Source organism: Aulonocara sp. 'chitande type north' Nkhata Bay, linkage group LG9 (genome assembly GCF_057382095.1).
Source record: "Aulonocara sp. 'chitande type north' Nkhata Bay isolate Kocher_YH1m ecotype deep benthic linkage group LG9, A_spYH_male_GT1.1, whole genome shotgun sequence".
NCBI lineage: Eukaryota > Metazoa > Chordata > Actinopteri > Cichliformes > Cichlidae > Aulonocara > Aulonocara sp. 'chitande type north' Nkhata Bay.
The window spans coordinates 11636646-11654148 of NC_141352.1; the positions used below are offsets into that span (position 1 = coordinate 11636646).

At 42.6% G+C, this 17503-nt stretch overlaps 2 protein-coding genes across 3 annotated transcripts in view; one reads left to right on the plus strand and one right to left on the minus strand.

Moving 5' to 3' along the window:
- The window catches only part of LOC147321713 (uncharacterized), a 24402-nt gene extending 19089 nt beyond the window's left edge, over positions 1 to 5313 (minus strand). For both annotated transcript variants that reach the window (XM_086305880.1, XM_086305878.1), the window contains exons 1-3: positions 5034 to 5313; positions 1468 to 1555; positions 926 to 1279 (exon numbers count right to left, since the gene is read on the minus strand). The gene's annotated coding sequence lies outside the window, so the exon portion shown is untranslated. The remainder of the gene's footprint in view (positions 1 to 925; positions 1280 to 1467; positions 1556 to 5033) is intronic.
- lipib (lipase, member Ib) lies at positions 5029 to 17324 on the plus strand. The gene is made up of 10 exons (XM_086305830.1): positions 5029 to 5146; positions 9860 to 10251; positions 10904 to 11012; positions 11205 to 11306; positions 12037 to 12126; positions 12212 to 12379; positions 12934 to 13023; positions 14164 to 14272; positions 14614 to 14787; positions 15365 to 17324. Exons 1-10 carry the CDS (start codon positions 5095 to 5097, stop codon positions 15447 to 15449), a joined length of 1371 nt encoding a protein of 456 aa, XP_086161956.1. The 5' UTR covers positions 5029 to 5094; the 3' UTR covers positions 15450 to 17324.
- The last annotated feature ends 179 nt before the right edge of the window (positions 17325 to 17503 follow it).

The window sequence follows — 17503 nt, forward strand, 5'->3', positions numbered from 1 at the left end:
CAGACGCCCTCTACAGGAAAGGGCAGAGCAGGTTGTACCTGCTGCGGAGACTCAGGTCGTTTGGGGTGGAGGGCCCACTCCTGAAGACCTTCTATGACTCTGTTGTGGCTTCTGCTATCTTTTATGGTGTGGTCTGCTGGGGCGGCAGCATCTCTGCTGGGGACAGGAAGAGACTGAACAGGGTGATCCGAAGGGCCAGCTCTGTTCTAGGATGCCCTCTGGACCCAGTGGAGGTGGTGAGTGACAGGAGAACGGCGGCTAAGCTGTCATCCCTGATGGACAACGTCTCCCACCCCATGCAGCAGACTGTGACAGCACTGAGCAGCTCCTTCAGTGGGAGACTGCGGCACCCACGGTGTGGGACGGAGAGATTTCACAGGTCTTTCCTCCCCACTGCTGTCAGACTCCACAACAAAGACTTTAACTGAACAAACACACACATCCATACATATGCAATAATACTAAGTGCAATAATCTTTTCTGGCATCGTTGTATTTTTACTCAGTTGTATATAGCATTCGTATTCTATTTTTATCTTATTGTATATTTTTATTCTATTTTATTCTACTGTATATAGTATATTATTTTATTCTATTCTGTACAGCTGTGTACTGTATTTATTCTTATTGTATTCTAATTTTTGCGTCATAACTTTTGCACTGTCCACTTCCTGCTGTGACAAAACAAATTTCCCACGTGTGGGACTAATAAAGGTTATCTTATCTTATCTTATCTTAAATTCCATTATATGTTCTTTTCCACACAGTAACACTGCAATTTTATAGATGTTTAATTAGTACTTATAGGGGACATTAAAAACTGAAACTTTAAAATCTAGAAAATAAGATTTGTTTTAATTTAAAAATTAATATTTTTAATTGATTATATTAAGTAATAATTATTAGACCTCACCGTGAATCGCTACCTTATCGTGGTGGAGGGGTTTGTGTGTCCCAGGGATCCCAGGGGATATGTTGTCTGGGGACCTTTGCCCCCTGGTAGGGTCTCCCATGGCAAATTGGTCCTGGGTGAGGGACCAGACAAAGAGCGATTCAGAAGACCCGTATGAAGAGAACATCGAGGGAACATTTACCCTGCCCGGGATAGGGTTACCGGGGCCCTGCCCTGGAGCCAGGCCTGGGGAGGGTGCCCGAGGGCGAGTGTCTGGTGGCCGGGCCTTAGTCCATGGGGCCCGGTCGGGTCACAAGCAGCTTTACAGGAGACCTTGTCTTCCTGATAAACTTGATTTTAATTTCAGTCTTTCTTAGGCTTCCACACTCTGACAAATAGATGAAAGAAAGGAGCTTAAATCAACAGAAAAAATAAAATAAATAATAATAAATTCTAAAAAAGCAGCTTTAGGAAGTAATATAGCTCAAAATCAATAAATTAAAATGAAAAATGAAAAATAATTTACTAAATATAGTATAAAAATGCCAGCTAACATTAGTGGGCAGTGATACTTACCACATATGTTAACAGTCATATGGTTTGAGAAACAGACCAAAGAGCCTCACCAGGTGCTCATGCAAACTTAAAAGAATCTCCAAAGTATCTGAACACAAACAGACATAACATAACATTTGAAGCATAATCAAATAAAACAATAAAAACTCCCTAACACATTATAATAATAATAATAATGGATTGGATTTATATAGCGCTTTTTCAAGGCACCCAAAGCGCTTTACAATGCCACTATTGAATTTAGACTGAATTACATGAATCTGAGACTTCACAGAAATATCTTCTCTGTGTGATAACTGACCGCTGAGGCTGCGTTAAGCCGTTTACTAGTGAAGAAATCCTGAAGCCTGCTCGCTCATCGCTGATTTTATAATCTCTCTGACCAGATCCTCTTCAGCCTCTTTGCCTTGTCAAGTCAGGTGACCGATGAGATAAGCTCTTTAACTCATCAGAACATCGTGACCCCACAGGGACCTTTTTACCTGGGTGCTCACCAGCCAATCAGTGCTCAGTCTGGTCTGCAGAGACCCCCTAAAAGACCCACAGTGAATGGATGGAACACACACACACACACACACACAGGCTCTGCTAACATTTATATGAAAAACTTGCAGGATTTAATCAGGGAAGACAAACTTGCAGAGAATGAAAGCTCAATAAAACAGAATTATTTTGATTTTTCTATCTGATGCAGCTGCATGAAAGCAAAGTGGTCACACTGCTGACTTACAGCAAGAAGGTTCTGGGTTTGATTCCAGGATCTTTTTGTGTTTGCATGCCCTCTCTAAGTACTCTGGCTTCCTCCCACAGTCCATAGACATGCACGTAAGGTCAACTGGAGATTATAAATTGGCTGTAGGAGGGAATGTGAGCGTGAATGTTGGATGGAAGGTTGTTGAAGCAGTGGTGACTTTTAAAAACTCAAACAAAGACGTTAAACAACTTAATCGAGTAGCACACAAGTTGTTTTTTTTGTTTTTGATGTCACAGTTAAGAAGCTACAGAGTAGTGACATCATCAGGGTTGTGGGCCGGACTGACTTAGACACAAACTAAATAGAAACAACACACACTCTTTATTGTATATATGCAGCTTTATCCACATAAAATGTACTTTGCAGGCCGCACAGGTACATTTTTAGGGTTTACTATTGGACGATCCCAAATCTCTTATTCTGAAAATTCAGCCACTGCAAACCAGTGTGCCGTTTAAACACCACTGTTTGACAGACTGACTGCAGCTGAGGATGGAAGTCTTTGTTCTGCAGCAGACGTGCTTCAGTCAACCCAGACGCTGCAGCAGGTGGAGAACCATGCAGCTCATCGAGACTGCAGGACAGAGATAGCAGTGCAGACTGCGGGCACAAACCATGTACAGAATAACAGATTTTTGTAGGTTTTTCAGTTCTACTTTTAGAACATCGGTGGTCTGAGGCTAAATTGTGCCCATCTGCGGTTTCGATTGAACCCCCCTCGCCTTTGTTTCGACCATCAGTAACTTTGCGTAGGTGAGTGAAATGGTTTCAGTGTTCGAACAATAACTGCAAGAGGCAAAGAAAGATTAGAAACTCTCTGAATTTACTTTCAAAATTCGAGTGCAGTGGTTACAAATAGTTTTATTTCCTGGTTTTGTTTTTCTTATTATTTTTACCTGCACTCCCGACTCTGATAAGATGTTTGACATCTGAGCCACTGTGCAGCTAAGGCACCAGATGCATATGCAGTAGGTTAGAACACTCTCAATGGTGTCTCTGTAGAAGGACACCAGCAGTCTCTGTGTGAATTTATTCCTCCCGAGAATTCTCAGGAAGTCTCTGTTGGGCCTTTTTCAGCAGCTCGGAGGTGTTCGCACTCCAGGAAAGGTTCTCCTCTGTGTTGGCTCCCAGGAAGCTTGTCACCTTTTCTACACAGAATTATCCAAACATGGCATCGATCGGTGGGACACTGAGCTGCTGCAACTACGTGCGCAGCCATCTTGCAAAACCTGTTTGCAGTTCTGAAAGGGCAAGTACAGAGCAAATCTGTACGATTTTTCTTTCATGACTGAAATCTCGTGGTGCCAGTAAAATTGTGAATGTAACCCTTGCTTAGATTAGAAACAGTTTAATTAAACTCTCTACGCATACTGCATGCATTTAAACAGTAAAGCAGGCTCCTGTTTCCACCACTAATTGCATGATTTTAGCTCTGGCGTTACTGTAGCTCTCTGCTTCTGCCTGTCCCGAGTCCCCTGCTGCTTCTGGGTCTCGGCTCTCTGTAGATGGTAAATTACATGTGTTTATGTCGAGTACAGAGCAGGATGGGCTGGGTGCACTGTGGTCAGAGTCTGTGGAGCTATTATTACCCATCACTGGGTGGGTGTCTCCGACTTCACCCATAATCATCCCTCACTAATCAGTGGGTCACCTCGCTGGCAGGGTAATTTGCAACACAACAGGCTCAACCTTCTGCACGAGCTGCAAAATTTGTCTTTGAAACTTCAAATCTGCAGACACAACATAAAACCCACACTGAGAGGTTAAACTCCGCCTGCTTGGTCTTTTTATTCTTTATTTCTTTTTTACAGTAGATCATCACACAAACACTTCTACCCTTTCTTACAGAGAGGCATGAAAATGAAAGGGAAAGAAAGGATTTGTTTAGGGTCACATAGAAAGAGATCTGAGGGCTGCTTTTGGAGAAACGAAGCTCACATCCTGACTGTGGAGCGCTTCTAGTTTACTCCTTTGATCAGTTCATCTCTTGAAAAACATAAACACTGTGTCCTTGAGACTTTATGATTCCCTCAGGATCACTTTGCTGTTTGTATAGTAAGAGGATGTAATGATGTTTAGGCTGAAGAAGAGGAACATTGCACACAAACAAAGCCTGTCTGAGTGGTCACATGGACAGACGTGACCTGGATAATTATGGCGAACAACTTCCTGTTTCATTGGGGGAGTGTTTGAGATCAGAAGGAATGAAGATCCTATTAACTTTTCTTCTGTAAACTCTTGTCATTGTTTTGTGTTTTTTCTTGTAAAAACGCACGCCAGCGCCGTGGACACCCAGAGGCAAGTCTTAATCATGATGTTGGCAATTTAGGTCCATTCACTCGATTCTGAGAGGAGATGCGCCAACATGGGGGGTCATAAGTCACGTGTGCTGCAAGCACCGGTCACAGACCTGGATAAATGGGAACGCTGCGTGAGGAAGGGCGTCTGTGCTAAATGAGACATGCAGATCCACCCACTATGGGTGTGACAGCAGGCTTAAGCACTTTCACCTTTAGCTGCATTCACTCCCATTCATTTGGGACTATCTCACAAGCGCCCCCTGCTTTTTCCTTTCACCACAAATCAAATCCTCCTTCCTCTGCCCTTTCTTTCCTCATTCCATCAGCTCATGCTCCTTCCCTTTATCTCATTTGTTTAGTGTTCTTACGATCATTGGTTTTTTCCTCTCTCCACTCTTCTAGAAACTGATCCAAGTAAAGACACCACCCCCTTACCTCTCTCCTCCCTCCCTCCCCTATTCTCTCTCTCAGCAGTCCCTCCTCCTTTCAGTTGTCCTCACACTGCATCCTACCTTCCTCACAGCGAGTCTCCTCGGCTTGATCATTGTCTGCGTCACTGTGGTCGTGGAAAGGATGCTGTCCCGCAAGCTCCTGGCTCTGCTGGGGCTCCTTGTGCTCTGCAAAGGTAAGAAAAGTCCAGTTTTCCGACAGAGCAAAAGCTTAAACCTGATTTATGCTCAGCTTTATCTTCAAGATAAAGTTAAAAATAATTGTGTCTGTTTGTCTAAATAAACAGAAACAGACATTCTGAGTGTTTGTGGAGTGAGAAAGAGTTCATTGAAGTGTGAGGAACAGAAGTGAACACCGACTCTGCTCCAGTGAGGAGTTTCCGTCTGGTGGTGTTAAAGTCAATAAGCAGCCTGTTATCCACTCATTGATATAGTTTACTAATGTGTGTGTGTGTGTGTGTGTGTGTGTGTGTGTGTGTGTGTGTGTGTGTGTGTGTGTGTGTGTGTGTGTGTGTGTGTGTGTGTGTGTTCCGGGTGGGGTGGGTGCTGATTGGATGAGTGCTTTTTTATAGCAGCCTGATCCAATTGAGGGCAGTGTTGCGCTCAGGTGTGGAGAGCTGCTCACACAGGGAGTCAAACCCCCAACTCATAACGCACACTGATCTGGACTGTATATAAAAGATGGACACAGTTGCAGAGCTGTAATAAATCTATATGAATGAACTGTTTTCTGTTTGGCTTTATTAGCCTCACATGATTGTGGAGTCTTTACAATGTTTTTTCAGTTGATTGAGGTTTGTGGACATTCATGCACAGCTCTCTTTAGGACCTCTTTAGCACTTTTATTCTTTCCTTTTTCAGCCACTCTGTTGTAGATGTGCTGCTGTGCTGGCGATCATTGCTCTGTTGCATGACCCAGTTTCAGCCAAGCTTTGACTGTCAGACAGATGGCCTTACATTTGACTAGAATACTTTGGTATACAGAGGAGTTCATGGTTGACTGCACGGTGCCCAAATCATCAGCCCTCCACCTACGTGCTGACAGCTGGTATGAGGCGCTTGTGATGATTGGTTTTCTCCAAATGTGGTGCTGTGCATTATGGTCAAACATCTCCAGTTTTGCAAACCTAAGCTGCACTGTCACGTTCTTTTTAGAGAGAAGAGCCTTTCTCCTGGCAACTCTTTCAAATAATTTCTATACTTGATCAGTCTGTTCTAATTGTGCTGTCATGAAGTCTAACATTTAGCACGCTAACTGAGTCTGAGATGACTTCGTGCAGGCTTTTTGCAGCACAAACACTGTGCAGAGGTCCAGTTTAGTGACTCAAGTCAGCAAAGGTGAGGCTTAGCAAACAGTTAACAGGTAAAGCTTCCAGCGTCAAGACACCTGTCAATCCAGGTGCCCCTAATTCCAGTATCCAGATGGGTGTATTATAATAAGATTCACCCCATGTGCAGGTGATGGAAGGAACTGAAACCTGGTTTTCTACAAGGCTGTGAACATGATTATTGCTGTTGTAAATTGGGGAACTGTTACCAAAAACTGCAATGCTTCTAATGTCCACCAGAGGCTGGCTCCAAAACACGAGTCAAGCCCCACAAACTCCCACGTTAAAAATATCCTGTTTGGGCAGATTGTAGAGAGCTCTGAGATTGCAAAAACTGTAAAGGTGCAGCCCAGATTGACTCACAAGTATTCACTTATTTCTCCTAATTTAATTAAAAACGCTCTACTGGGTTTCTTAAGCCTCTGTATTAGGATGGTGATAATCATGAATGAGTGTCTTTAGAGGAAAGGGCTCACAAACAACAAACCTTTTAATAATAAGCATGGTTATAACCCAGTTACACTAAGTGCTTCACAGTCTGTATAGTTGACAACATGCAGGCTACAGACACTTTAAACAAGCTAACGAGACTCCCTGCTATCTGAGATTAATCAGCACAGAGCTAAAGAGGCTAAACTAACACCCAGCGTCACTATCGGAAAAACAGACCTGATCCAAGCGCTTACAGGTGCACTGAACTGTAAACTAATCTAATGACCTTTGACCTGGTCATGAGAACATTCTCTCACAGCCGGGTGCTTAAAAGAAAACAACAAAAAACAAGGTGGCTAACAACAGCCAAATTTACACTCTGTTGTTTTATTTTGAGCTGCCTGCATGGGTCAATAAATGCTTCTTATATTTGTAGGGGACAAATATCAGTCATTGCATCAGTCCAGTGACAGAAAATGTGTCAAGAAATTAGCAATACATAAGCTAGGGCACGCAAGACAACACTTGCCATCAGGTGTGGGTTTAAAGTGGACATTAAGCTCATTTTTAGCTTTACTAGAATAGAATAGAATAGAATAGAATAGAATAGAATAGAATAGAATACCTTTTATTGTCAATATGCACATGTACGATGAGACGCGCAGACGTGGGAAAAGAGAGGGGCGGTAAGGTGCACAGTTCTGCGGCACTATATACATATGAGCAGTCCCAATTCAAAAAAGATAAAATATACAAATATATCTACAATAGTATTGCAAAGTTCAGAGAGCAAAATAATCCTAATTTATCTCATACTGGACCTGAGTGTAGCCCCTCAATTCATCCTGTGTCTGTCTGAAACGAGGAATTTATTCCGTCCCTCACTGTGATTGGAAGCCCCTTTTAATCAGAAGGTTCAAGCATCAGATGGGTGGGGCTTCTGTGCCTAAGGCTGTCCCCTCTGTGTGAAGCAGTACATTTAGACTGGGGATTATTTGTGTAAATTAAATGAGGAAAAACATAACAGGCCATCTTTAAACTCAACTTTATATCATATTTGCAGAAGAAAATGTTTCTACTTCATATTCAGACCAAATTTAGCAAAAAAAAAATGAGCTCAAAAAGTTTCTTTGCTCAGTTATCTGTGATTTATGACAGATAAAGTTTTCACAAATTATTATGGAAAACAAAGATACCTTTCATCTCTCCTCTGAGATGGAACAAGTTCAATAGGAGAATACAGTCCCAGAAGGTTTAGACTGTCAAGTCCCAATTCATGTAGCGGTCCAACAAAAGTTGTTACTAAAATAGAAATAGCATCTGTGTTAAGCTAATATTAGGCTAATGTTTCTGCAAACTACAAAAGAAGTACTACAGAGACTGTCTACACTTTATTAATTCAGAAAAGGCACTAACAAATCCTATATTTTGTCACTGGCTGCATAAATCAGCTCATTTATATAACTACTCCCCCACTCCCCCCCATCATCCTGACTGACACCCCCATCACCTCTGTGGACTCATTCCGCTTCCTGGGTACCACCATCACCCAGGACCTGAAGTGGGAGCCCACCATCACCTCCGTCATTAAGAAAGCCCAGCAGAGGATGTACTTCCTGAGGCAGCTGAAGAAATTCAACCTGCCAACACGGACGATGATGCAATTCTACACTGCAATCATCGAGTCCATCCTCACCTCCTCCATCACCGTGTGGTATGCTGGAGCCACTATCAGGGACAAACAGAGACTGCAGCGTGTTGTGCGCTCTGCTGAGAAGGTGATTGGCTGCAGACTCCCATCTTTGCAGGACCTGTACACCTCCAGGACATTGCGGCGTGCAGCTCGGATCTCAGCTGACCCTTCTCACCCTGGACACAGTCTGTTTGACCTGCTCCCCTCAGGCAGGAGGCTCCGGTCCATTCGCACCAGAACCTCTCGCCATAAGAACAGTTTCTTCCCCTCTGCTGTTGGACACATGAACAATAACCATATGACTGTTCCCGCTACTAACACATGACCCTACGCTGTGTTCACTGCATCATTCCATGATGGGCACTGATCACCACCTGCACCCATGTATATATCTTTCAACGTAGCACTCTTAATTCTTATTCTCATGTATATATCTCATGTATAGCTCATGCACATATCTTTCTACGTAGCACTTTTAATTCTTATCCCTACTTTTATTTTTTCATGTCTATTTAAGTGCTATTTATGACACTATGTTTGCACTGAAGCACCGCAGCAATTTCCTAATGTTGTAAACCTGCTCAACATTTGGCAATAAACCCCATTCTGATTCTGATTCTGATTCTGATTCTACAAAGCTGTCTAGCTAGCTTTAGCATGTAGCTAATGTTAATTTAAGACGTAGACCGCAACACAACATTAATCATTGGTTTTAGCAAGCAGTTTGAGATGTTTTTTATTTTATGGTTTATTTGTAGAGGGACGAGTGTGTAAAATGAAACAACACTGCTGATGACAGTATTTTGGCTTAAGCTAGTTAGCTTAAGCTAACTAACTAAATCTTACTTTTAATTAATTAATTAACTCTAACTAGCAAACCTGTCAGTAGATAGGCTATTATCTGAATTCAAAACCATTTATTACATAATAACATAAAATGAGTCATTAATAGTCTTTATTTTTCATTTAACACAATCCAAAGTAATGTGAAGAAGCTAAAAAATGAAATGACTTTCAAACTGCTGCAGTTTCAGTTTTTGAACCTGTTACTGTCTGTCTGTGGATTGTGCCTCTAATGTCAGCCTGAATCTATGATTCAGTTTGTGAATCATCCAGGATGATGACACTGGCTGTCTGCTTGAAGCTGTTATTTAGCTACAAAAAGTGGTATTCCTGTAGAGCTGCGGTCTACAGAAGTCAGACTGATTGTTGGGGCTCATTAGTATCATTGACTCTTTACCTTGAAATTTTTTAGTGCCTTAGCTTTAAAACGATATAAAAATCTACTAAACTGAAATGGATGAAACAAATATTCCCACTGTAGCCTGTAGAAACTTTGGACCCGTTTTTCATTTTAATTCTACATAAAACCTGAATTCAGCTGTAAAAGTTGAGTTTGCAATACAACTTCCTGATCTTCCATGTTGTGACTCCAGGCCAGGAGGAAAGTGAAGCAGGCGAATCTTGTGATAACTTCACCGACCTCGACCTGACCCACTGCTTCGTGGGAACCACCCTGTATGTGCGGCTCCTGCTCTACACTCGCTCCAACCTCGACTGTGGCCGCGAACTGAACCACCACCACCTGTCCTCCCAGCCACTCTTCAGCCTCTCCCGTCCCACCGCCTTTGTCATCCATGGCTACCGGCCCACCGGCGCGCCCCCTATCTGGATTAACCACATAGTCCACCTGCTAGCAGAGCAGGAAGACATGAACATCATCGTGGTGGACTGGAACAAAGGGGCAGCCAACCTCAACTACTTCACTGCTGTGAGTTACACCAGAGAGGCCGCTCTCAACCTGACGGGCTTCATCATGACGATGGAGGTGAGACAGACCTTCAGCCCAGACCTTTATTTTCCCTTCCTGTAATCATCCTGCAGTCTATTGTTGAACCAATAGACCAATAGAAGCAGCATCACTCATAGGTTTGAGATATGAATGTCCACTTTAGCTTCACGGTTCTCACCATCTAGGATTATTAGAGCCAGCAGTGGCCATGGTTCAAGTTGTTTCTAGTAGTCTCAGTTGGCAAAGTGTACCAATGCAATGCAAAGACACAAAGCAGAATACATAAAACTTTACAAACTTTGGACAGATTGTTCATTCAACTAATGTGTTATTTATCAGAAACATACATTAAAATGCTCTAAATGGCACCAAATCCATTTCTCTACCCAAGAAGTCCGGCTCAAAGCCTAGAATTACCAGTTCAGCCAGTCTACAGATGTTTTTAAATGACAAGTATTAAATATTTCCCAGGTTACAGGTCCTTCAAGTACTTAAGAATGGATCTAAGTTTTGGTGCTTTTGGTATTTCCGCCACTGTGTGGGCACATTAAATTTTAGTAAAGAGATTAGAAGACATGTCTGTGTGAAAATCAGCAGTTCTGTCATGTCCTTTATTATCCTGTATACTTAAAAGGTCTTTATGACAGAGTTATACCTCACCTGTAACGCTGAGCTTTTGTGCCCACAGGCTGAAGGAGCCTCTCTGAGCTCAGTTCACCTGATCGGCGTCAGTCTGGGAGCTCACCTGGCTGGTTTTGTGGGAGCAAACCTGAAGGGGAAGATTGGCCGTATCACAGGTAAAATAAAGTACTCAGAGCGGTGCAGTATGCGAGTAAATGTACTTCATTATCATGTATTTATGACAGATGTTCTTAACCTTTCAGTTTAATGAAAGCAGCGCTGTGGAGTGAGCAGGCGGAAAACTACAAAAGCACTCACATACCTCCTTGCTTCTTTCCTTCCTCCCTTCTTTCCTTCCTCTTCTCCAGGTCTGGACCCTGCTGGACCGATGTTCACCAGGGCCACGCCGGAGGAGAGGCTGGACCCCTCGGACGCCATGTTTGTGGACGTCCTTCACACCGACATGAACTGTAAGCATCTAACGCAGAATTAATAATAATTTAAATAGTGATTTAATATCATTTTAATATTGACCCTTTTTACTTTGATCATTTACACACAAAGAAAGCAACTGGAAAATAAATAGCTTTTAGTTGTCATGGTGTGAGGAACAATAAACAAAATCTGTTAATTTACAAACACTAGTGTTGCCTGTGAGGTCACAGCAGCTCTTATAGGATCTTCTATTGATCAGACCCACATCCCTAAAAATTTTTTTACGTTATTAGCTGGTAAATCATTCAAATCTCTTTCCTTCTTTTACAATAAATCATTTTATTTATAGATGAATACATGTATTTACTGATCATAAATTATTCAGACATATATTTAATTATATTTTACTTATTTGTATTAATATGCTTTTACATAAACTAAAAGCATGAATATTATTATGAATTACTATTATTATTACTGTTATTTGGAAATATTCCACATTTTTTTTAATAAAAAAGGGTTGGCATTAGAAGTAGAGATAATTCTGTTTATAAACATTGTTTTTTTCTTAAATTATTAGTAGCAAGTTATATAAATATAGTTATATAACTGAATGAAAATGTTAATATAATTTTAATTAATTCTAGTTATTATTTAACACGTCTTACCTTTCTATGAACCTAGAAAGTATTTATTAAAAAGCAATAAACCTTCGTGACCTCATGTAAGAGTCGCTGTGTTACACGCTGTGCTCTCCGTGCGCAGCCTTTGGACTGAGAGGAGCTCATGGCCACATTGACTTCTACGCCAACGGAGGCGCCGACCAGCCGGGGTGTCCCAAAACCATCTTTTCAGGTGAGCCCACACACAAACTAGGGAGACACACACACACATTAAATAACACGCATGTGCTGAGCGCAGTGTGATCTCTGTCCTCCAGGTAAATCTTACTTTGTGTGTGACCATCAGCGCTCCGTCTTCCTGTTCCTGTGCGCTCTGAACCGAACCTGCACCCTCACCGGTTACCCCTGCTCGTCCTACAGCGACTTCCTGGACGCCCGCTGTCTGCAGTGCGAGACCTTCAAACCGGCCTCCTGCCCCATACTCGGTGGGTGCTGACACTGAATGACCGTGAGAGGGAAACGATTAAGAAAATAATCAATCTCCTGCTACATAATGTTTACAAAAGCTGTTCTTCCCCTGTAGATAAATACTCTGCAATTAATCCCGTTAATCCAGAACTTGGCTTAATAAGTGAGCAAGTTTTCCATCGTCTCAATCAGGAAAGTTCATCTGAGTTTAAATTTGCTCTACGTGCGATTCTGCACGCATTTCAAGGAATCTAAATTTAAGTGATGCTTCAGAGAAAACAGAATTAGATCTCGGCTGCAGACTAATAGACTGTATATAAAAGATGGAGCCACCATTGTGACGACACCTATTGGTTCTGAAGCTTTAAACAGCGCAGATTTAAAGAAGCCTGTTCACAGAAATTAGCTGCAGGTCTGCTGGGGTGCATCAGGGGGCGCTGATGAGCTAGTCGTCAGTGATAACCTGCTACTTAGCGACCAGTAACTCACAGAAAGTGTTCGTATTTGTTTCATTAAGATGCTGGACATCTATCAGGCACCTGATCTTAACACCTGTACGCTTCACCTGCAGGTTATGACGTCAGCCCGTGGAGGGAGACTCTGCAGCAGCTCGGACAGACCAAAGTCTTCTTCAGCACCACCGACGCGCTGCCCTACAAGAGTAAGTATGACACACGAACCTCATAAAAATTCACGTCTCAGGTGAAGCAGACTTTGAAAAGAATGGAATTTCGCTGTAGGATGCGTTCAATGCCCCTAACACTGGGAGCGACGTCCTCCTATAGTGAGTCGCAGCTGCAGCACAGACTTGCCCTGGTGGTTATCAGAATCAGAATACTTTATTAATCCCGAGGGAAATTAGGGTTACAGCAGGCAGCACGCTAATGGCGCATGCGCACTTACAAAGGAACCTTCTGACCAACTTTACACAAACATCACATTGAGGAGACATGTCAGAAAGGTAGGCTGATAGGAAAAAACAACGAAAATACATAACATGAGGTAAGAGGAGGAGAAAAAAACTCCACTCAGACTGAGCTCCTAGTGGGAGAACAGTTTGATAACAGAAAAAACACCTCAGCACAAAAAGCACATGACTATCAATACACCATAGAAACACAAGACAAGCAACAGGGGCGGGTAAAGGGTAAGAGAGAGCCGGCGTAGACAGCGCATCCTGCAGCGTGTCTGCACTGGTCCAGTCGACTGCCATCTTCTCTGGTAGGGCACAAGCATCGAAGGCGTTTGGAAAGGGAGGGGGGATGAGTGTGTGCATATCAGTGTGTGTGTGTGTGTGTGTGTGTGTGCGTGCGTGTGTGCGTGCGCGTGCGTGCGTGCGCGTGCGCGTGTGCGTGTGTGCGTGTGCGTGCGTGCGTGTGCGTGTGTGTGTGTGTGTGCGTGCGTGCGTGTGTGCGCGTGTGTGTGCGTGTGTGTGTGCGTGTGTGCGTGCGTGTGCGTGTGTGCGTGTGTGTGCGCGTGTGCGTGCGTGTGTGCGTGCGTGTGCGTGCGTGTGCGTGCGTGTGTGTGTGTGCGCGTGTGTGTGTGTGTGTGCGTGCGCGTGTGTGTGTGTGTGTGTGAGCACAGAGTTAAGGATTTGAGGTTAGGACTTGGACATCAGAGAGTTAAAGAAGGATTTGGACTCTGTGGATGCTGACCCCACTGTGGGACCCCACCTACAATATGTGCTTGGACTTTTTTAAGAAAAAATATTTTAGGACCTTTTAACAGAAAGGAGTGATGATTGAGTGATGATTGAGTGTTTTGTTGGATTGTAACGCTGTGTGTGTCCCGTGTGTGTCAGAGCTGATGTACAGAGTGGACATGGTGACATGGAACCAGTACCTGCGCTGGGGGGTCGTCTACATCCGGCTGCACAGCGGCAGGAACGTCACAGAGGCCCGAATAGACCAGTGAGTCTTTCTGCTGTTTCACACAGACTGGATTTATGAAAAGCAGGAAAATAGTTGACTTTAAATTTTAATTCTGAGTCAATGAAGACTTTAATGACATAGATAGATAGATAGATAGATAGATAGATAGATAGATAGATAGATAGATAGATAGATAGATAGATAGATAGATAGATAGATAGATAGATAGATAGATAGATAGATAGATAGATAGATAATCTTAGCAAAGGAGATAAAAGTCATCTTTCAGTTTTTTGTTTCTTGTTTTCCAACATAAACACACAAATACAGACTTTAAATTAATGAGTTAAACCTTACGGTCTCCTCGTCTCTGCGCACAGTAAGCTGCTCCGGTTTGAGCAGTACACCTCCACGCGGCTGCTGGCCCAGTTCGATGAGGATCTGCAGCACATCCAGAAGATCTCCCTACGAATCAACACCGGCAACGTCATCGGGCCTCGCTACAAAATCCGGCTGCTGCGAGTCCGCTTCACGCCACTGGAGCTTCCTGAGAGGTCGGTGGATCAGTTTTAGTGTTTCTGAATAGGAACCAGTCTTAGAAGATAAACTGTCTCAAAATCTATGTGGAGGTGTCTCTCTCAGTCTGACCTATGACATCCTAAAAGGAAACAAAACTAAACTGTTGTTCTCCAAAGCCTACGCCTCTAAGGAGACGTAGGCTTTAAGGAGACGTAGGCTACATATGTGTACATATATATACATATATATATGTACACATATATATACATATATATATGTATATATATGTGTACATATATATGTATATATATGTACACATATATATATACATATATATATGTACACATATATATATGTATATATATGTGTACATATATATACATATATATATGTACACATATATATATGTATATATATGTGTACATATATATATGTATATATATGTACACATATATATACAAAAAAACTGGGATTACCTGTAAATACGCCGACATTATTTGACACTTTGGCCATGTTTGATATTGCACTGGAACAGGAGATGAAGGAAAAGCAGAATAAGTCCACTTCAAAGGCTACAGTTTGTATTAACAGATACATTTTTTTCTCCTTCAGGCCTTTGATGTGCCGCTTCGACATCATCATGGAGGAGAACATAGAGGTGGCGTTTCGGCCTCTGCCCTGCGGCTCCCGCCTCTGACTTTAACACAGCCTAATTCCCTCTTTGGAAACCCATCGGACTCACCTGTAATCCTATTAGAGGACCCTCGGGCGTCCTCTGGGTGCTACAGGCTCTCCCATCCCACCAGGCGGACCTGCGGGGGCCCACACAGGAGAGCTGCCAGCCTCCTCGCCGTGCTGTGGATTACTCCTGGTTTTAACAAACAGGAGGATGAAAGCTAATTAAAGTTATGTTAAGCTACAAGAAAACTGAGATTTTTAACAAGATTCTGCTGCTGAGCTTCATCGGTCTGCGTTCATGTTGGGTTTATCTGGGCACAAAACCCGCTGGAACGCGAGACCAACAACTGCACGACAAACAAGGCAAGAAGGCACTCTCCGTGTTTGTGGCTCGCGAGGGAAGTCAGCCAAAGTTGAGGAAAAGATTCCTTCACCTGAACTCAGCCAACTTCAACTGATTCCTTCGCTACAGCCCTTGTTATTGTCAGCAAGCAATCATTCATGAATATGCAATTACAAATACACAGGACATTCTCAAACAGTCATATCTGAACAACATCAGTGTCTGTATTCTGTGTGTGTAGGTGCATGTGTGTGTGTGTTTCCAGCCATACTATACATAGACATAGAAGTAGTAGAAGTAAGCGTCTTACTAAACTATAAAAACAGGAAGTTGCAATAGGTCATATCTCAAATACACATGTAAAGGTGTGAAGTCTTGCACATCAAGAAACAGAACAGTCTGGTATCAACAGCTATAATGGAATTACAACGTCAAGGCTGCTTCCTCTCACACAGTCTTATCAGACCTAATAAGGATGTGACTTTGATCAGCATGCAAACGATTATATATTTCTAAGCACAAATGACAACATAAAAAACATCTCACTCTTACAGTTCACCTGCTGTGAAACTCACACTGTCCACAAGGAAATGCAGAATTTATCTGTGTGTTTGAAGACGACACATTTGCAGAAGGAAAAACATTTAGATTACTTTTTGTAAATGTTGCGAGTTTGTCACTGACATCGAGTGGCAGGGACAGAGTTTACAAAGGAGCTTTTAAGCAGTATAATGTCATAAAATCTGGATTCATGGAAAGAAGCTTTCCTGCGGCACTCTCAGGTGCGGTGATTACCTGTAATATGTTTTCATCATTGCTTCTAAGCTTTCTGATCTCCTGAGTTCATGATCACATGGTTCTCTGCCTAAAACTGCCCAAAGAACATCTCCCCTTTAAAGCATGAACCATGAAATAATTGCCACACATAATTATGTCATTTGCCACAATTCAAAATCATTTTTGTAATTTATTGACTAAAATTTAATTGTGTATTTATTTATTTAGGTTTTCAGGGGGGGGATCCCACTGATGATGTAGAAAACTCCCAAAATCTCATCAGACACACTGAGTGCTGAGGCGTTAAACCCACTGAAGAGCGTTCACTGAGCCATGTGACCGGTGAGGTCTTGCACTAAACGCTGCTCTCTGGTGACCTGTTTTGCTTCTCCTTCTTCCTCGTTGCCTTTCTACCAGCAGCTCTCGAGCGTTTCTGTCTGAGCTCCTCACAGACCCCCTCCTGCTGCACACGTAAAGCGAGCGCTCTAAAAAGATCCGTTTGGAGACGGATTATCTCTTCGCTGCTGCCTGAACTGTGACGCTGCCATGACCTTTGCTCACAGCGACGCTAAGCCGCACAGTTTGTTGTGGCGCCGGAGCTCGGGGTCATGTGATATGTGACTGTAGACGTGTATATACAGTTAGAAGTAGTTGGTAACGTAGAAGAGCATTGAGCAGGTTTTACTCAGTAAATGTTTCAGCGCTAAAACCTCAGCTCTACTTTTTTATGTATTCTCACATTGTTTGAAATAAATAACTTGTTATACCATCAAAGACCAGATGTATTTGCTTTGACTGTCTTTTTGAACCTGTAAATGAAATTAAGTCTGCGTAACCACGGCAACTTCCACACCACACTGGTCCCAAGTTAAAGCTGCTGCAGAGCACAGCGAAAGACTGACTTAAAGAACATTCTTTTAAATGTTTATGCCGATAATAATAATTATCATTGA

Bases quoted from the DNA above. Each gene is read 5' to 3' on its own strand.
- lipib (XM_086305830.1), top strand. From the start codon at position 5,095: ATGCTGTCCCGCAAGCTCCTGGCTCTGCTGGGGCTCCTTGTGCTCTGC. The intron at 11,307-12,036 runs GTAAGCATCTAA...CTCCGTGCGCAG, and splicing joins CCTTCACACCGACATGAACT to CCTTTGGACTGAGAGGAGCT. The intron at 14,273-14,613 runs GTGAGTCTTTCT...CTCTGCGCACAG, and splicing joins ACAGAGGCCCGAATAGACCA to TAAGCTGCTCCGGTTTGAGC.